Here is a 21,556-nt window from a genome sequence, read left to right on the forward strand (position 1 = left end):
GATAATACACAGGGGAGGACTGGGAAGGGAGGCAGGGTGGCAATCGCCCCCCGGGCTGCTCTGATGCAAAAAGGCCACCCTTGGGGCTGGATTAATGGAGGGGCCAGACACTGTATACAGCTGCTGGTCGCCGCTACACAATGTTATATTTGCAGAGCTGCAGCAGTGCGGTATGAGTGTGCAGAATCGTTCCTGCACCCGGCTGGCACAATACTAACACAGTCACTTCCCTGTCAGGCAGAGTGATCTCCTCCGGACAGGAGCTTCCTAGGCCCCGCCTGGCGTGATGTCATGTATTTCTGTTAAACCTCCTTCATTGCTATTAACATGAAATTATGTTACCCCATTGCATCATGTTTGTCTTGCTTCATAACATCAATATACGTTATAAAACCAGGTGGGCATGGATGGCGAGCTTATTCGATAGTTCAACGGGCCACTTGACTGGACTTGCCCCCAAGGCCTAAGGTTGCCAGCCCTCCCCTGATAATACAGGACTCATAAGTCCACCCTGGACAGGAAATTATTTAAACATGTTTCAAGCAAGTCAAGAGTAAACTGGAACTTTAGGCTCCCCAATGAAAATAGGCCAAAAAGCAGGATTTTTAATGCAGAAGAGACATGCTTTGTCTCATCTGCATTAAATCTACTTACCTGCCTGTCTGCCCCTGTACAATCTGCGCAAGTTGCGTAGATTCAGTAATGCTGAATCTGATGGAACTCCTGCGCATGCACGGGAGTGAGGTCATCTAGGGCCAGCCAATGACAGCAGCCGCCTACTGGAGACCTGGAAATCGTCCATCCAAAGAGGTCAGCGGCCAGAAGTGAGTTTTGGGGATGGTGCATTGCTGAATTTTAGGTGAGTGTAGTTCCGCTTTAAACAAAATTTTCAAAGGGCAAAATGACTGAGCCTTGTGGGCAGGTATATTGACCCCTGCCTATCTTCTCTTCTTCTTCCACCTGATATACTAGGCTACACGCCTGGCCCTAGTAAAAAGTCCAACATTTATTACTGTAAGAAAAAAATAAAAGTTAGGGAACCCAGGAACTTTTGACTGACTAGGTATAGAGTCTGGTATTAAAATTAGTTTACATGACATGTAATCTAACCCCATTAGCGGCTCCAGTATTTGATAATATAAGAAAAAGTAAGGCTATGGAATCCAGCAACTCTTGATGGACGGCTTGGGGTGGCGGTCCAGTGTTAGGATGTGTTATAGGCATTGACAGGCCCTATTCTGAGGTCCATTGTTTGTGATGGTAAGAAGTTTTAGAAGTGCAGTGTACAGTCTAGAATATGGCTAAATATAGCAGGTGACTTCCAAGAATATGGTCTCTCTACGGGGTGAGTCTTTTGGGGTCACGTGGGAACATGGAGGTTTGGCGGACGTTGTGCAGTCCCAGGAACAGCATGGTGACTCGCTCTAGACCTGTAAGAGAGAGAAACAAATAAGGGTAACTGAATGCATTTATATACTCAGTGCAACAATGGAGGACCTGTATGTTTCTAGACTCCAGAAAGCAAATACCAATATTTCAATTGCTGGCACTAGACATTCTGGGGCGGGTATTGTAAGGCCCAGGGAGGGACAAAAAAAAAAAACAAGTTGAAATCTATGAACAAGTGTCTGTTGCTCCTATAACCAATTGGTGCGGTATCCAACGTATTATCAGGGTGTTAGAGAGCTATACGAGGCTAGTTTATGATTTGGTAAACCTCACAAAAGTAATAAAGGTTTAGGTAAGACTTGGCCTTTAATGTTTACTTGAAAATGGCAGGTAGTAATGTTAAAGTGTAATTGAACTTTCAGTTTAAAATCAGCTAAATATTTTCCAGGTACATCAAAACATGAAAATGTCTTTCAGTCTGTTTCTTTAGAAAGCAGCCACAGCCTTCGTAGCAAAGCCTGCCCCCTGCCAGCATGCTGTAGAAAAGGGACCCCTACAATCTGCGAGGAAGCAGTGGTCTCACTGCAGAGGTCTGACACGTTCCTTGCTGAACAACAAGTAATTCTTCTGCACTTAGGTGCTGTGCTTAGGGGAAAAGGCTATGTTGATAGCTTGTAGGTTCTTGCTGCCCTTTCAGGACTATGGGCATCCACATAAACTAGAAAACAAGAGAAGGGCGTACCGACCTAGTGTAATATTAAAAACATTTATTGAAGGGTAAAAAGAGTATTATACATCATACTCACAAATGCAAGTTGTAAATACGCATATAAAATCCTAATACAGTCAGGTGACCTCCAGGACATGGATTCTCCCAGTACTGCAGAAGGGCTGGATGGCGTCCATATTAGTAAGGCTTACCAGTACAGACGCCATCCAGCCCTTCTGCAGTACTGGGAGAATCCATGTCCTGGAGGTCACCTGACTGTATTAGGATTTTTTACGTGTATTTACAACTTGCTTTTATGAGTTCAATTTTTACCCTTCAATAAATGTTTTTATGATATTGCACTAGGTGAGTGTGCCCTTCTATTGTTTTCGTTGTTACATCCCTTGCTGAGTCAGGGCTAGAGCAAAGCTCATGCTCCCTGCAACCTGGAGAGTTCCAGCTCAGTAGAGGGCATAAGACCTCTGCAGCGAGACCACTGCTTACACACAGAGAGCAAGGGGCTTCCCCGCAGCATGCTGGCAGGTGTTTCTACTCAGGCTGCAGCTGCTTTCTAAACTGAAAGACTTTGCACACCTTTTATTTTGATGCACCTGGAATGTTTTAGCTGACTTAAAGTGCCTATAAATGTCTGAAATAAAATATAAACAAAGCATAATCCTCTATACTTGTAGTTGCCTCTTTTCAAAGCACTTAGTGTGATGCTTGTCTGTTTTTTCATTCCTCTGCTATCTGCAGGAGTCACTTCTGACAGTCTAGGCCAGTGATGGTGAACCTTGGCACCCCAGATGTTTTGGAACTACACTGCAGAGTGCACGAGCATCATGGGAAATGTTTAAAATGGATGAGAATCATTATAGACCAAATTAATACTCAACCTATTTGGTATAGATCCTTATTGGAATCCAAAAGGTTTTACCCGAAATCGCTATATATAAGGATACTTCCGGTTTGGAGACAAACCTTGCAGACACCGGAAGATGTAAGACCCAACTTCCTGCATAAATAGGTGGAAATGACGGCGCGCGCCTATCTCCCATTCTCAGTCGAAGCCCTATTGGAGGAAACGCGTCAGGAGGGAGGCGTACCGTCATTGCGTCACTCGGTGGTCCGTGCTGCAGCCGGACACGAGCTGAAACAGAGATCCTCTGCCCGAATTATTGATGATTCCCGTTTGTAACATCTACCTATATGTAAGTGCAATCTGTTTAATAAACTCCTTTTAAAAAAGGTAATGCACTATTAGTCCTCCATATATTTTCTATGTACCTTGCCGCACCACTGAGTGAGTTACCAACCCTGAAGGAAGGAGAGAGGAGGAGTGCCTACAGTATTCATCTGCTGATTTAAGGCTGTTTTTCCCCTTTTATTTGGTAAGAGGCTCTTATTGCTTGTTTGCACCTGGGGGTGTGCACGTTTGCTGGTGTTCATAAGAATTATACGAGGCATCTTCACAGGAATTTAATTTTTTGGGCACTTACCTTCATTTCCGCCGGGTAAGGAGGCATTTCACCAGGTGGAGGGATCAATCATTCATCACCTTATTGATTTAATATTGGACTTTTCACCAGAACATGTTCTGTCTACTATATTCTAATCAAAAGGATTGGAAATTGGACTTTGTTTTCACTATATTACACATGGGTTTGTTGCAATCAAAACCCTAGGACTGTTCACTATTAGCACTGTTACATATATGGTTTCTTATACACACATGGTTGAACACTATTTATTTATTAATGTGTTAATTGCTTTGGCTATACACCTTCAATCACATATTTATTTTAAATATTGTGTTTAGGAAATATATGTTATATTTTTATAACTTTTTTGTTTCACATTGGAAAGCGCACTATTACACTTAAAACATCATGGGAAATGTAGTTCCAAAACATCTGGGGTGCCAAGGTTTGCCATTACTGAACTCTATGCCAATACTAGACAATCCCGGGAGACGGGCCTACCTTCCAGCACACAGCAGGTGATTGACAGCCTCAGCTGTGCATATTTCCCTATTAGATGGTGTAGATGGGAGTGTGTACATTCCCTCCACCCAGGTCACTGATTACACTCAGCTCCCTGCTCTATGCTGTGCATTGTGTGACGCCAGGTTAGTTAAATGGGAGTCTCAGTTTACAACACATTGTTTGGAAACGCGAAGATTCATCCCAAATGAAGAGCCAAACTCGTCTATTGAATAGCCTTTGCTTCTTTATATGACTTAATAGCTGAATAGTATATAAATGGGTTCAGAGCCCCTCAGCAGAGATACAATTTTGAGGTTTTCAGAAAATATACAAAATCAGATACTAAAGAGGAACAGCCAGTCCCCGGGTTACAAACAAGATAGGGATTGTGGGTTTGTTCTTAAGTTGAATTTGTTTGTAAGTCGGAACAGGTACATTTTTTAAAGTGTAGCTCCAGCCAAAAACATTTTTACGTTTTTTGGATAGCATAGGGAAGGGTTAATACCCCTGTAACATTTGTTTTGCTGTCTGTACCACTGTTCAGAAGATTTCCCCTCACTTTCTGTCCCTGTGATAATTCGATCTAGAAAAATTTTGGGTTGTCATGGAAACAAGGATTGGTGATAAAGCTTCAATGGAGACCCCTTTTTCCCATGATAACTCTTACAGGAGTGAATTTCCCTTCCTAGGGGTAGATTTCCTCTCACTTCCTGTTGTCTCCCTCCGTTTGCAAGTCAGATGTTTGTAACCCAGGGATCACCTGCAATGCCTAACACTAACATGTGTGAATAAAGTTTTTGATATGTTTTCATTTGTGTGTGTGACTACATTTGGGGATTTATACCTTGCTTCCTGCCTGTGACAGCCAGTGTAGAGATTGGAGTTATTGGGAAAGGAAGGCATTGACATCAATAAAAATCATGTCAGATCAAAGGCTGGCCATAGAATATACGATTTTCTTTCCTTCCACCTGTAGAAAATTGTTTAATTCCTCCATCAACAGCCTCCCGCTGTGCTATATTGTATTCTGCCAGAGGGGGCGCTGGGAGCACTCCTGACCAGCAGAATATAATAGTTACTGCTACCGGTTATATCACCATATGTAGAAAAATCCGACATACTGGTTGTACCCAAGTCCATCGATTGATCAACTTGGGCTCAATCAGCCTGTCCATACATGGTTCAAATCTCAGCTGGTCCCTGCTAAACCGGCTGGGATTCAAACTCTATGGCTGGCGTTACCCTCCCCCTCTGTACTAAAATTATGTTTTTATTTGTGTCGACATTTCCTATCAATTCATACTAAAACATATATATGGAATATGTGGACAAATGTACATATATGAATATATGACTAGTTACCAATGCCTCCTCCAGCATGAGGTGGGGCTCCGTAACGGAAGGAGTCAATGTACGCCTTGATCTTTTCCAAGTCTAAAGTAAAAAGAAAACATACCACGTTATAAAAATCTAATTGCAAAGAATGGAAAATTGATTAATTAAAAGATTGCATTTAAAAAGCTTGTCCTTTAAAAATTCTTGCTCTTGGTAAAAGATGGGTTTGCATAATTCTGTCTGCATTTAATGACAGTGCTAATGATAGGGTATTGCCAAAGCAGGTTGGCATGCACTCCAGCCTGATAGGGGGTGCTGGGAGCCTGAGGGGGTGTGTCCCATGACATCAATACATCTCGACAAGGCCGAAACATGTTGATGTCATAGGGCGCACCCCCCTCAGCCTTCCGGGACCATCCATTGAGTTGGAGTGCATGCCAATCTACTTTGAGCAATATGCTATCATTAGCACTGTGATTAAATGAAGACAGGATTATGCAAACCCATCTTATACCAAGCGCAGGGATAGACTTAGGTGCCCGTAAACCTCAGACATAAATACTTGCCTCAATCCAGAGCAAGTGTCATTTATGTCTGCTGCTTCCTTCCTCTGCTATCAGCATGAGTCACTTCTAGGTTTTCCTTACACTAAGAGAAAAATGGTGACAGGGGAGGGACCTCCAGCTGACTGACAGCTTCAGCTCTGTTCCTGTGTGCAGGGGGTGTGTCCCTTCCCTCCAATCAGCTCTCAGAGCTCTCCTCACTGAGCTTGCAAAGTGTAACTTCAGCTCTCAGCCCACTTTTTCAGAACTCTCAGACAAGCCATATAATATCTGGACTTTGAAGGGCTGAAGAGAAGAGAATACTGCAGATAAACAGGTACAACTCATGTAGGAGGATTTGTTTAATCTCTGTGTATCACCTGAGGCCAGTTCATTCACTGGATATATGTAAGGGTTTACCACCACTTTAAGGAACCAAGAATAGGTGAGACGACATAATTTTAAGAACTGAGGTGTTGATTGCAGATGGTTTTCCATGTGTAGCTAAGCCCAGGCTATTACCACGCTGACACCTCGGATTTGCGGACGTCCGGCGCGGACGCTATACCACCAACGCTTGACTGGAAACTTAAATGTGAGTGGATGTATAGATTTTTTGCAATAAACGCTTAAACATACTACACTATGGAATGTCTACCTTCTGTGTCTGGGGCCATTTGATGACCATCCCGAGGTTCTGAGGGCACGCATCTCCTAACATCTGGCGGGCATTACGGACCCAGAGGGAACCTACAGGACCATCCTTTTTGCTGTGCAGGCTTGACACCCCTTTTGGGGAGAGCATTGCGGTGAGTGCGTTTCTTTAGGGGCACCGCACTGAGCAGAGCAAAAGGCCAAGTATTAATACTTCAACAGATACACCCTGCATTTTGCATGGAATTTCACGGATTGCACAGATTGGCACTTGCACAGTAGCACCTTTAAGTGCTTTGTATAAAGACTGGTTTCACCACACTGACATACTGTATTATATTTACAACCAGCATATGTTCCGGACTTTTAATTTTAATTTTACAATCACTTAATTGATTCAATTTAGTTATATTTTTTTGCACAATGTGGTACGTTTTTTAAAAAATTGCAACATTTATGCACTTTGCACCTATATTGCACTATTATATATTGTTTTAAACGGCTCTTAGTTCATTGATGCACATGTCACTTTATTGGCTCATATGATTTTATATCACGAGTGGACACTAGCACTAGGTTTTAAATTTTAAAATTTTTTTACATATTGTATAATTTTGCATATGTAATCATTTATATCTGGGTTGAATATATATTATATACACTACATTTGCATATATCTTATAGAGGAGCGCCACTTACCCATACAATCATACTATATTTTTTTCCCTCCCGATTGGCTGAGACACAGCCACTGGCGCCCGCTGCTGTCAATCAAAGTCAGGTAGCCAATGAGGAGAGAGAGGAGTGGGGCTAAGCTGTGGCTTCGTGTCTGAATGGACACAAAAAGCAGCGGCTTGGTTCGGGTGCCCCTATAGCAAGCTGCTTGCTGTAGGGGCACTCGGCAGGAGGGAGGGGCCAGGAGCACCTGCAGGGGACCCGAGAAGAGGAGCATCCAGGGTGTTCTGTGCAAAACCATTACACAGAGTAGGTAAGTATAACATGTCTATTATTTATAAAAAAAAAAAAAAAAGATTTTAGTTTTACTTTAAGGCCGTAAATGGGACTGTTACTTCTCTCCAAGCTGAAATGAGCCTTGTCCCATTCTGGAACCAAGCTCTATCCCCCACTAATGGGGGGTGGGCTTAATCTTGACTTGGTGACAACAAGACCTCAGACAGTTTAAGGCATTGAATCCAATTGGATCAATTAAATAAGTTAAACATGCTGGCATGCAATTAAGCAGTATTGTTACCTTTCACTTTCACATATACTTTCTATGCCTGGACAGGTACACTTTACAATGAAGCATGACTGCATTCTCCCACCCCTCCCCCCTTCTCTCTGCAGACATCTATTGATATTTAAACTTAGTGTGGCTGTGGGAGGCTCCACCCACACATCCAGGTCATCCATTCTCAGGAATCTGTGAATGGGAAGACTACACGTTCCATCTGCCACCAGGGCAGAGGAACTTGTAGATCACGCGAATGCAAGTTTAGTGATGTCACTGCACACGTAGTTCATTGTTTACTTTCTTCAGTCCCAGTCAGAGGATGGAACCATACTGGTCGTTACAGTAAAGCCTGCATATGGTTAAGATGAAACCACAGCCATTACTTAAAATCTGGCAATCTATGTGCAAATGAATAAAAGCAACCAACACCCTGACACAGGAAAATATTCCAGGGTGTCAGCCAAGCTAGTGCACAGAATTGCCATTTACAAACATGGTAGAAAAGTATAGACATTTCCTTACCAATCGCATGGTGCTGCGCTCTTTCCGTCAGCAGCTGAGCATCATGCACTCTCTGAGCACCAGACAGGATCTCTTCCCCTCTCATGAACATATCATAGGAGTTTGAGTATTTCTGTAGGAGGGAAAATTATGTCACATTACATTCACAGCATAATATGCTCAATTTGCTAAGCAATGAGAGCCGAAAATGAGATGTAAAGACCATTATGGCCAGAAACACAGGAATTATAGCAAAGTGAGTTGAGGCTAAAGCATTACACAAATTGTGATGAAAGGAAAGATTATTGCTCTGGTTTCATTTGTTTGGTCCCACACAAATCCTGTGATTTATTCATACAAAAACTTCCTAGCATGATGAAAAAATACTCTCTTCCTGACTAAAGACTTCTCAAACGATCTCAAAAAATATGGAAACACTACATGATTTGCAGGTGTAAAAGTGACAACATGTTTCGCATTGAAAGCGGAGGTGACATAACATGGGATGGTAGGCGGCATAAACTCCAAACATACAAAGAACATTAGACACACCAAGCTAGATTAACAACAGCCGCGTCCTTGTTTATCGTTTTTCACAAACAATTAACAATTCATCTTAGCTCTTTTAGAGTCGGTTCACACTAATCTGACTCAAAGTCGCCCCGACTTCGGGCGACTAATGAAGTCGCCCGTGCAGCGCGACTTCAGTGCGGCTTGCAACGACTTCTCATAATAGAAGTCAATGCAGTCGCTCAGACTTTGCCAAAAAATAGTGCAGGAACCTTTTTCTAAGTCAGAGCGACTTGAGTCGCTCTGATTAGAACGGTTTCATTGCACAGCATTGGAAGCTACTTGTCAGGCAACCAAGTCGCCTGACAAGTCGGATTAGTGTGAACCGGCTCTTAATCAATAAATACTTTAAAACTGTAAACAAAATCAGCCGAAAATTAAAATATCCCTCTGGCGACTGGCAATGGCAATAAAGAGGTTGTAAACTCGAAAAAAAAAAAAAAAAAAAAAACCCTGTAAGACAAAGGCATGATGAGCATACAGCCCATGATGAAAGTCAAACACACTGAAAGAGGAAAAAAAAAGGAAGAAAGGAAAACAAAGCCGCATAGGGAAAATATTGACAATGCAGTGGTAGGTAAATAGGTAAAAAAAAAGGGGTAAAGTGAAAGATAATCAAATAAAATAATATATAAAAGTGATAAAAATATCTAAATATTTAAATTTGTATAAAATATATATTTTTATCACTGTTACAACTCCCAGCCAGGACTATGTGGACCAGTTAGCACACTTACTCTGTATTAGGACCAATGCCAATTTCTGTTGTATGTTATGTTAGTGGACTTGTAAGTATACTGTGTGTGGTATATCCCCCCCCCTTTTTTTTTTTAACAATTTGGTTTCCCCTTGCAGACATTCATGTGTTCTAATAATCCATGAAGAAGCAAGCATTGACTCATGAAACGCGTTGAGAGAATTGTGGAAAATCTATGCAACAGTTCATATGCACATTATTTTATTTTAAATTTGTATAAAAAATAGATTTTTGTAAGATCTTACCGTAAAATCCTTTTCTCTTAGCTCATTGACAGACGTAGTCCTCTTTGATTCATATCAATTGGGTTATACTGCCCTCTACAGGAGTAGGACACTAGGCAGAAAAAAACGTTCTGGCTCCACCTTAGGGGCAGTCCCAGAGGGTATATCCTCTCTCTCTCTGCTACAGGATGTCAGTTATGTCACAAAGCAGTGTCAGAGAATTTAAACCAACCCAACTCAAAAGTAGAGGGGCGGGTACTACGTCTGTCAATGAGTTAAGAGAAAAGGATTTTACGGTAAGATCTTACAAAAATCCATTTTTCTCTGTCGCTCATTGACAGACGTAGTCCTCTTTGATTCATATCAATTGGGACGTCCCAAAGCAGTGCCACAAATGAGGGGTGGGATTAACGGAAATCAAAATCCAATCTAGAAGGCCCAACCGGTGCCAACTAGAAGTTTTAAAGGCTCATCAGACAAAAGGGATGAGACTCAACTAAAAATCCAACAGAAAAAAAAAAACCCTCGAGGTAGACCACCGGTCTCCTCAAATTGCGGCCTGCAGAACCTTGCGGCCAAAAGAGGCATCAGACGATGCCATCACATCAACTTTATAGAATTTTGCAAAGGTATGCACTGACGACCAAGTAGCCGCCTTGCAAACCTGAAGCACTGATGCCTGATGGCGAAAGGCCCATGACGCACTAAGCGCCCGAGTGGAGTGCGCCTTAACAGGGAACGGGGGCTCCCGACCCTTAATAGAATAAGCCTGTACCACCGTCTGTCTAATCCATTTGGAGATAGTCGAGGCAGATGCAGGCAACCCCTTTTTGGGGCCATCCGTGATCACAAAAAGTGAATCCGTCTTGCGAAACGAGTCCGTCGTTTTCAAGTATACCCTGATCGCCCGAACCACATCCAAGGAGTGTAAAGCAAACTCCCGATGATGGCTGGGCTTAGGACACAGGGAAGGTAATACAATATCCTCATTCAGATGAAATTCTGAAACCACTTTAGGAAGGAAGGATGGATTCGGACGAAGAACCACCTTATCCCTATGAACCACCAGATATGGGGAACGACAGGATAATGCAGCCAGTTCTGACACCCTGCGTGCAGAAGTGATGGCCACCAAGAAGGCCACCTTCTGGGATAACATAAGCAAGGGAATCTCCCTAATATCTTCAAAGGGAGGTTTCTGAAGAACCGACAACACCAAATTAAGATCCCAGGGTGGTAAAGGCGCGCGCACTGGCGGAGCCAGGTGTCGCACCCCCTGGATGAAATTCCGCGCCAAGGAATGAGTAGCTAAAGGCTTCTGAAAGAAGATTGCTAATGCTGAAACCTGACCCTTGATAGTACTCAAGGCTAGCTTCTGCTCAACCCCCTGTTGCAGAAAAGCCAAAATCCGGTTCACCGAAAAAGAACGTGGAGGAAATCTAAGAGATTCACACCACGCAATATAAGACTTCCATGTGCGATGATAAATCTTTCTGGAAGTTGCTTTCCTAGCTTTAATTAGAGTAGGAATAACTGAAGTTGACAACCCCTTGTCCTTCAGCACCTGGGTCTCAATAGCCAGGCCGTTAAAGCCAGCGATCGTAAAGCAGGATGGAAGATCAGTCCCTGAGACAGCAGGTCTTCCTTGAGAGGAAGTCGCCACGGGACGTGCGCTACCAGCCTGACCAAGTCGGCGTACCAGGCTCGACGAGGCCAGTCCGGAGCTACCAGGATAACTGGAATTCCCTCCACCTCTATCCTGCGAAGAAGCTTCGGCAGCAACCTGAGAGGAGGGAAGGCATACAGTAGCTGATACTGCCCCCCACGGGGCGACCAGCGCGTCTGCGGCATCTGCTAGCGGATCGTGGGAGCTACAAACCTTAACACCTTCCTGTTGAGCCGGGATGCCAACAGATCCACATCCGGGGTGCCCCAACGCAGGCACAGTTGGTGGAAAACTTCTGGATGAAGAGACCATTCCCCTTGATCCAGAATCTGACGGCTGAGATAATCTGCCTGCCAATTTTCCACCCCCGGAATGAACACCGCGGAGAGAGCTGGAACAAACCGTTCCACCCAACGAAAAATGCTGGCCACTTCTATGGCCGCCAGGACCCTCTTGGTGCCCCCTTGATGATTGACATAAGCCACTGCTGTGGCCTTGTCCGACTGGATCCGAACCGGGCTGCCCTGGAGCTGCTTGGTCCAGTGAATCAGACAAAGTCTGATCGCTCTCAGTTCCAATACATTTATCGGTAACCTGGACTCTTCCAGAGACCAAAGCCCCTGGGCAGATAATTGGCCCAGAATTCCTCCCCACCCGGATAGACTGGCATCCGTGGTGACAATCGTCCAGTAAATTGGCAGAAATGACTTCCCCTGGCTGAGCATCGGGGACCGAAGCCACCAGACCAGAGACTCCCTGGTCCGCTCGCTCAATCGGATCCGATTGTCCAGGGAGTCTGGACTCCGGTTCCACTTGAGAAGAATCTCTCCTTGAAGGATTCGGGTATGGGACTGGGCAAATGGTACTGCTTCGAAGGAAGCCACCATCAAACCCAGGACCCTCATGCAAGTCCAAAGAGAAGGCCAGTTGTCGGATAGTAACAACTGAATTGTCGATTGAATCTTCCGGAGTTTCCCCACCGGAAGAAATACTCTTGCCCTGGATGTGTCTAAAATTAGACCCAGATATTCCAACCTCCTGGTGGGAACCAGAGAAGACTTCTGCAGGTTCACCAGCCACCCGAACTCTTGCAAAGAGATCCTGGTGATCTCTAAGTTTAGTAACAGAGTCTGCGGAGACTCCGCACGGAGTAGAAGATCGTCTAGGTAACCTAGAATCGATATGCCTCGTTGTCGCAACAGAGCCAACACTGGGGCCAACACCTTTGTGAAGACCCGGGGAGCCGAGGCAAGACCAAAGGGTAACGCCACAAACTGATAATGGTTCTCCTCTATGGAGAAACGCAGGAAACGCTGATGTCCTGCGTAAATAGGAATGTGAAGATAGGCATCCTTGATGTCTATGGACGCTAAAAAATCCCCCTGATGCAGGGAGGCCGCTACTGTGCGAATAGACTCCATCTTGAATTTTTGTATCTTGAGAAAAAGATTGAGTGCTCTTAAGTCCAGAATTGGACGCACCTTGCCCTCTTTCCTGGGTATTGTGAATAGGTTCGAATAAACCCTTGAAAACGCTCTGTCCAAGGAACGTGGACTACCACTCCTTGTTGCATTAAATCCGTGACCGCCCCTGGCAAAGCCTCTAGGCGATCCGGGGATAGTCGGATATTGGAAGGGAAGAATCGCACCGGTGGGAGTGATTGAAACTCGATCTTGTAACCTGACCGTATGACTTCGCGAACCCATTTGTCCGGGATTCTGGAAAGCCATGGATCCGGAAACCGGCGAAGACGTCCCCCCACCCCGGGTATGGGTGGGGGCGCACCTTCAGGCTTTAGTAGTCTTATCTTCAGGTCTGGAAGAGACGGACTTTTGTTTGCCCGACCAGCGCCCCTTGAAACCTCCTGAAGGAGTTTTGGAGGGCTATGCTTTGTCGCCCGTGGGGCGAAAAAATTTCTTATGAGCAGAAAAGGAAGGCCCCCGTCTCTGACGAGGTCCTTTACCTTTAGTATTTTGTGGAAAAAAAGTGCTCTTGCCTCCAGTGAGATCCTTGATAATCTCATCTAAGTTGGCCCCAAATAGGCGCTCCCCCTGAAAGGGGAGATTAACCAAAGCTCTCTTGGAACCTTGGTCCGCTGACCAACACTTTAGCCATAGTGTACGCCTGAGGACCACTGCTGAAATTGAAGCTCGCCCCAATAATGGAGTGGCGTCTAGAGCAGCGTCGCAGACAAACTGAAGCCCTTGTATCATCTGTTCCAGCAGATCTGATACCGCCTGGGGGATGTCTCTCCCCTCTAAGTCCCGGCGTAACCACTTGGTCCATTCTGTCACAGTTTGTGAAACCAGACCAATAGCAATTACTGGTCTGAAAGCTGACCCAATCAGGGAAAAGATGGCGCGAGACACAGCTTCTACCTTACGATCCACTGGATCCTTGAAGGACGGAGCATCCTCCAATGGGATAACCGTAGCTTTGTTCAATCTGGAAATTGGAGAATCCACCCCAGGTGGTACTGTCCATTTTTTGAGGAGAGATTCCTCGAACGGATAACGCCTAATAATGCGTTTGGAAATAGCAGGGGTTCGTTTAGGATGACCCCATTCTTCCTTAATTGCATTACCAAAACATTTGGGCATGGGAAATACTTTCGCCATTTTGGTCCATTTATTAGTACCAAAAGGGATCTCAGTCTCAGCTACTTCCGACGGTGTAACCTGCAGTCCTAAGGTTTCTCGGACAGATACAATTAGTGCGTTCACCAACGCTTCCTCTCTGGCTATGGTAGATGCCGAAACATCCTCCTCACTGTCTGAAGAGACAGTACCCGAGACACAAGCCCCAGATGAGGGCCCTGGACCTGCAGTGACAGGCTCAGACTCTGAATCTGAAGTTTCAGATGAAATAGGGGTAGGCGGGGGTCGCTTCCTTGCCCCCCGTTCCTGACAGGCCACTTCCACCCGGGATACAAAAGACTCCAAAACCGCTGATAATGCATCAATAGTAAGTGGGGAACTGGAGGGTCCTGCAGCCACCTCGAGGGGATCAGGTGGAGATACATGCGTGGCAGGGTCCATGCTAATCCAGGACACTTTGCCAGTAAAAAATTTGAAAAATAAAAATATCTTCTTTTTTTTTTTTTTTTTTCTGTAATCCCCCAGCGCAATAGCGCCCCTCAGCGTACCTGCTTCTTGGACCCCCACAGAGAGAGAGAGAGACCCCAAGGGCTCACCACCTGATGCAGAGAAGTTCCTATCAAACTGCTGTCAGCGTTGTCCTATACAGACTGGGAAGTCCTGTACTAGCTTTCCCGGGTAAAAGGAAGTGGCTCCGCCCCCTTTGCACGCCTTCCGGCGCTCCCAGCTACTCCTCGAGGTAGGCTGGGCACATCAAACATGGCCGCCCCCATGCAGGAGACACCAGGCTACGGCAAAATGGCGGCCTGCGTGACCTGCGGGCGGCCTCTGTAGACAATGCAGCGTGCGGTCTACAGCAAAAATAGCAGCGGACTGCCGATCTAGTGTGGTTCCTCCGGAAGATTGCAACGGCCGGCGAACGGCTATGCAAGGCTGGCGGCGGCCTGTAAGTGCGGCCTGCGGAAGTATGGCGCCTCTGTATCCTAGTAGAAGGTAGGTGCTTTGCCTCATCTAAATGCCAGCATCCTATATTTCAATATAGTCAATCTAACCAGGCTTCCTTGGAGACCAAGTCTGCTGGAGAAACCAAGGCTGCTGGAGTGTCAGCTCCCAAACCAAGCCTGCTGGAGTGTCAGCTCCCAAACCAAGCCTGCTGGAGTGTCAGCTCCCAAACCAAGCCTGCTGGAGTGTCAGCTCCCAAACCAAGTTTGCTGGAGTGTCAGCTCCCAAACCAAGTTTGCTGGAGTGTCAGCTCCCAAACCAAGCCTGCTGGAGTGTCAGCTCCCAAACCAAGTTTGCTGGAGTGTCAGCTCCCAAACCAAGTTTGCTGGAGTGTCAGCTCCCAATCAAATCACACTATCACAGAGAGATATGTGCACCTGTCATAGGCTAAAGGGGGAACCTTAATGCAAAAAGGGTCCGACCACACACAGAGGGGCCCGTATCCCAATAAACCCCACAGGGGGGAAGGGGGAACATCTACTCACCATACCGGAACGGACGGGCACCCTCCTTTAACAGAACCCCTCTCCACCGAGGTGGGGGACTGTCGACCAATACGGACGCCGTGACTCTGCTGGTTCTTGGCGTCCAAGCGAGACGTTTAACTCGCAGGGTCAGTCCCCGTCCAGTGGGACTATGTCGCGGCCGACCCAGCGCGGAGCTATGGCCTGCACGCGTTCGTAGGCTGAACCGGGGTGACCACTGGATCTCAACATCCAGCCCGTCGCCCGGCTCCAGCATACTTACTTGAATGTGTCGCGGCCGACCCAGCGCGGAGCTATGGCCTGCGCGCGCTCGTAGGCCGGCTGGGGTGACCACTGGATCTCAACATCCAGCCCGTCGCCCAGATCCAGCGTAATTTGCTTGAAGATCTCACAGGAAAACTGGAGAAAACACTACCTAAAAAAGGAAAATATTTTCTAAAAAAATCTTGCCAGGACCAAAGATCCCAGCAAGGAACTTAGGTCCTTACTCCTGACTAGACAGAAAAAACTAACATCCTGTAGCAGAGAGAGAGAGAGGACTGCCCCTAAGGTGGAGCCAGAACGTTTTTTTCTGCCTAGTGTCTTACTCCTGTAGAGGGCAGTATAACCCAATTGATATGAATCAAAGAGGACTACATCTGTCAATGAGCGACAGAGAAATATATATTTTTATCACTGTTACAACTCCCAGCCAGGACTATGTGGACCAGTTAGCACACTTACTCTGTATTAGGACCAATGCCAATTTCTGTTGTGTGTTATGTTAGTGGACTTGTAAGTATACTGTGTGTGGTATATCCCCTCCCCCCCTTTTTTTTTGTTTTTTAACAATTTGGTTTCCCCTTGCAGACATTCATGTGTGCTAATAATCCATGAAGAAGCAAGCATTGACTCATGAAACGCGTTGAGAGAATTGTGGAAAATCTATGCAACAGTTCATATGCACATTATTTTATGACTCATTTATTTGTTTATATATATATATATATATTAGTGTGAGCTTTTAGGATGTTTATTTTAAATAAAATGTGATTTTTTTTTTTAATCCTTAAGAGCCGGTTCACACTAATTCGACTTGTCAGGCGACTTGGTCGCCTGACAAGTAGCTTCCAATGCTGTACAATGGAACCGTTCTAATCAGAGCGACTCAAGTCGCTCCGACTTAGAAAAAGGTTCCTGCACTTTTTTTTGGCAAAGTCGGAGCGACTTGCATTGACTTCTATTATGAGAAGTCGTTGCAAGCCGCGCTGAAGTCGCGCTGCACGGGCGACTTCATTAGTCGCCCTAAGTCGGGGCGACTTTGAGTCGGATTATTGTGAACTGACTCTAAACAGGTCTCACAAAGTTCCTTTGGGCAATTTGTTTGTTTTGGTTTTGTAAGAATGCAAACCACCATTTACCAAGCTTATTTGAGTACATCCAAGTGGAGACCATCACTATTGTGGCTTATGATAGACTTCTTTTGACCTGATATTTATACAGGTCCACACTGGAAGGTGGAAGCACAATATGAAAGATGGTGGCACCTTCTCTAATGCATGGTGGAGGAAATATGGATGTTTGAACAGTTAATTTGGAAGCATGTGAACACGTGATGTATTGATTACTTGATTAAGAAGTCATTGTACGTTTAAATGTATATTTGCAATATCGTGATTTCACTCAGGTGCAAATTTTTGGTTTATTATGAATTGCATTAGCATCTGCACGTAATTTATTCTGTTTTTCTGCACATATGTAGTGAACAAAAGGTGAGCACATCATCAATATTTTTCTTTATTTAGGCTATCAATTGTGGGAACTCAATAGATGGTGGCAGCAACCTGTCATTATTATTGTTATAGATTTTCTGCACTTTGGTTGTATTACACAGATGGTAGCGAGGGAGTGACATCTATCATTAAATCTAATAAAGCACCTCCCCCTTTCCTCCTCTTCCTCCCAAAACTAAAAATCCTGGATGCACGCACCTGATAATAGTATTCCCCAAACACCTGCAAGCTATGTTTAAAATCAATTATCCATTTGGTTAGTTATTTATTTTTGCATTTCACTTTGTGGTCTGTTGAGGCACTGTTGACTTAAGCCTAGTACACACGCGACGATTATCGGCCAACCGATCGTCCATCTTTTGTCCAGAGTGGTGTTTTTTTGGTTGGAATGTGCCTAGACTGCACACAAATTTTCTCGCCCGACAAAATTCTACTTCAGAAGTGATGTCATGTGGTGGTTTGCTTTCTTTGTGTTCTTTCTTCTCTGAGCATGCCCAGACTTGCTCATTAGATTTTTCCCTGTCGAAATCTGTACTGACTGACGGAAAATCGGCCGTGTTTTGACGGCGGACAAATATTTTATAGCCTGCACACCAGATTTTTTTCAGCCGAAAAGTCGGAGTCGGTTGTCGGAAGCATCATACTAACAAGCCGAAAATCGGCAGATCGGTCGTCGGACGAAAATTCCCTGCCGATTTTCGACTCGTGTGTACGGGGCTTTAATCAGGGCCTCATAGATGCTCCCTAAAAAGGCTAAACCATCGGTGCCTTTTAGGGAGATCCCATTTGCAAACTCTTGTGGGGAGGGCCTTTTGAGTAGAGCACGGAATCTTCCTGAGCCTCAAAATAGGGGCTGAACAAGTCTTGCAGTTCATAGTTTTTTTAGAAAGCCTGAGTAGAAAAGCCTATCCCCCACCAACATGCTGTAGAGAAAGAGCCTTGCGCTGTGCTCTGCAGAGGGTCTTACACACTAACTATTCGCTGCCAGTAGATTGGAAAGCCCTAACTTGAGAAGATACCCTGAGAAAGAGCACCTATAATGACCTCAAAGGAGAGCGAGAGAGGAATCAAAATTTTTATTTTGCTTAGAATAAAAATCACAATTCTCTCACGATTTTCGGTGGTAACATCATATTTCACATTATACAAAAAATTGGGCTAACTTTACAGTTTAGTTTTTTTTTTAATTAATTGAAGTGTATTTTTTCCAAAAAAATTGTGATTGAAAGACCGCTGCTCAAATACAGTGTGACATAAAATATTGCAACTACCGCCATTTTATTCTCTAGGGTCTCTGCTAAAAAGAAAATATATAATGTTTGGGGGTTCAAAGTAATTTTCTAGCAAAAAAGATGGATTTTTGACTCACCAGGCTTTTCTAGGCATTTTTTGCAGTGTTTATGTGCAGGGGTATTTAGGCTGACAAGTGACCAATGGAATGAAAATAAATACGCCTGTATTCTGCCAAAAAATAAATTCTTGTGCTTTTTTTTTTTGAGCGACAGGCATTTTGCTTAAGGCGACAAAACACTCGGAAGTAAACAGGGGCCATTGAAATGAATAGGATGTCTCGTTGGGCATTTTTAGAGCTAAAGCTTAGAGCAGAAAATCGCCCAAAAATGCTTAGATGTGAACGGAGCCTAAATCGTGGATATGCTGGATAAGAATGTGGGGGGAGGCGCTGAACCGAGATCGTGATTTTTTAACGATTTATCATGCAGATCAACCTCAAAGGTTTTATCTATTGATTCCTACTATGCAGTAGAAGAACTAGTAGCATGTTGGCTTCTTATTGCACTATGTGGGAGGAAATCGAAATACCCAGACCAAACCCACAAAAACAGAGAGAATGACATCCCTAGAGACTGTCAGCTCTGCATTTTGTGCTGCGGCAAATAAGACTATACATTTTATCAATGCACTTTAATACTTAATTTGCTTCATTACTGATGAACGAGGGATCCAGAGTAATGTACTGTATATTGGAATTATTCTACATGAGAACAATTTGGTGGCTATTTATGAATGGAAGGCCTAATGTAACCATCTATGTCCACTTCTGTGCAATGGAAGAGAACCATACATGTTTTTCTATGCAATGTAATCAGTAAATGGCACTCACAGGATCCTGGTGGTCTGGCATGGTGTAGAAGGGTCTCACAGCCAACGGGTACTTGTCCAGAATGTAGAAATCTGTATCATACTGGGAGAAGGAGAGAAGAGATACTGACAATAAGGAGTCTATCACGTTGTTCATCACATCTCCCTGTCCTGTTATCATATCATCTCCTAGCCCAGTGATGGTGAACCTTGGCACCCCAGATGTTTTGGAACTACATTTCCCATGATGCTCAACTATACTGCAGAGTGCACAAGCATCATGGGAAATGTAGTTCCAAAACATCTGGGGTGCCAAGGTTCGCCATCACTGTAACCTAGCCTGTGTTACAGTACACACACCTGTGTCACATATTGGTTTATCTATCTGCAGTTTAAAGGGTCAATTTAAACAAAACTGATATTTCAAGTTGGGATAGATGCAAGCAAGTGTAATCATGTTTGAAAACATGAAAATCAAGGTAACTGACTTCCTAACTTCACTTACCTCTGCAGCCATTACAAGTGAGTGATACTTTCCCTGTTTATTTATAGGGATTACATTACAAAGACTGCAGCAGAACAGCTGAGGGTCCTCTTTCTACATAAGTGGGTCTCTGGCTGAGGGAACAGACCCAGGGACAAGCGGATAGCTCACCACTGGAACTGAGAAAACAAGAAGCTAATGGCGATTCAGAACCATAAAAAAATATATGGCAACTGCCTAATCAATCTGATTAGCTGGCTGGCAGGGCTGTGTGATAGGGAATTTAGTAATGTCCACTTGAGCGTGCCACTCCTTAGCTTAGAGGTAATCAGATTGGGCAGCTGCTAATGCTACCTTATTGCTGTATGCAGTACAAACACATGGGAAGTCTCCGGCTGTCCTGCCAAACTGTATATCTCCAATGTGCTGCTGTACCAGTGGGAAGAGAGCTGGTCCTTGATGTGTTTACTGCTATGTACAATATGTTAAATGTCAGACTAGTAGTTGGTTGTGTCTGACTTTATGTCTTCAAACCAGGAACAAGGACGCATCAAATCAAAGTCAGAGAAAAGTTGGAAAATGTTTTAACTTGAGGCAAAGCATCAGCACAACAGCCAGGCAACTAGCATTTTCAGAAGGAAACCCTAGCAATGGCAGCCAGCACATTTCTCGCAAGCTTTTCTTTAAAGCTGAATTTCGGGTATGGCAATTTTTACCTACATTGATCCAGTTTGAACCAATGTAAGTATGTATGTGCCATATCTGTGGGATCCCCATGAAAGCGGACAATCACAGTAGGAGGCACAGCTACTATTATTATTATTTCTATACAGGATTTATATAGCGCCAACAGTTTGCGCAGCGCTTAACAAAATTAAGGCAGACATTACAGTTACAATACAATTTGGAAAAAGAGGAAACAGAGGGCCCTGCTCGTTAGAGCTTACAATCTAAGAGGGAGGGTCAATTGATACAAAAGGCAATAGCTGTGGGGGATGAGCTGATGAAGAAAGTGAAACAGTGTATTAGTTTGTAGCCAGATAGGGTTCTTTAAAGAGAAGGGTTTTCAGGGATCATCTAAAGATGGATAGATTAGGGGACAGTCGAACAGATTGGGGTAGAGAGTTCCAAAGAATGGGAGAAGCTCTGGAGAAATCCTGGAGGCGATTACAGTGTAATAAATAAATACTACAGTGTATCCTGCTGGCTTCTGGGTCCCGTACCAAGCAATTGCTCTTCTGCTTACTGAACACAGGAGGCCACCCACTTGCAAAGGGTGCCATTCAGAACACTTTCCAAACGAATGCTTCATATAAACGCAAAAAATATTTGAAAATGGTAACAAAGCTGGTCGTTTACTGGCCTATCTGACTACACCTGACCACGCCCCTAGGTCTATCCCTGGAATGTTAACCTTTTTAGAGAGATGATGATACTTTCCATGACAGTAGGAGGGATTTCTTTGCATAAAAATAAAGGATACGAAGCAGTCTCCTAGCATGAGAAGGAATGGTCAAATCACTGAAAATACCCAAAAGACAATTCTTGGG

General features: G+C 44.4%; 1 protein-coding gene across 1 annotated transcript in view; it reads right to left on the reverse strand.

The window, feature by feature from the left end:
- Positions 1-933: 933 nt before the first annotated feature.
- The window catches only part of DARS1 (aspartyl-tRNA synthetase 1), a 205,618-nt gene continuing 184,995 nt past the window's right edge, over positions 934-21,556 (reverse strand). Inside the window, exons 15-18 of the mRNA XM_082260094.1 lie at positions 19,545-19,625; positions 8,371-8,482; positions 5,446-5,517; positions 934-1,430 (exon numbers count right to left, since the gene is read on the reverse strand). Coding sequence (XP_082116220.1) covers positions 1,339-1,430; positions 5,446-5,517; positions 8,371-8,482; positions 19,545-19,625 — 357 coding nt within the window. The 3' untranslated portion in view covers positions 934-1,338. The remainder of the gene's footprint in view (positions 1,431-5,445; positions 5,518-8,370; positions 8,483-19,544; positions 19,626-21,556) is intronic.

The sequence above is a fragment of the Pelophylax lessonae genome (assembly GCF_965119305.1).
Source record: "Pelophylax lessonae genome assembly, chromosome: 6".
NCBI classification, from domain to species: Eukaryota; Metazoa; Chordata; class Amphibia; order Anura; family Ranidae; genus Pelophylax; species Pelophylax lessonae.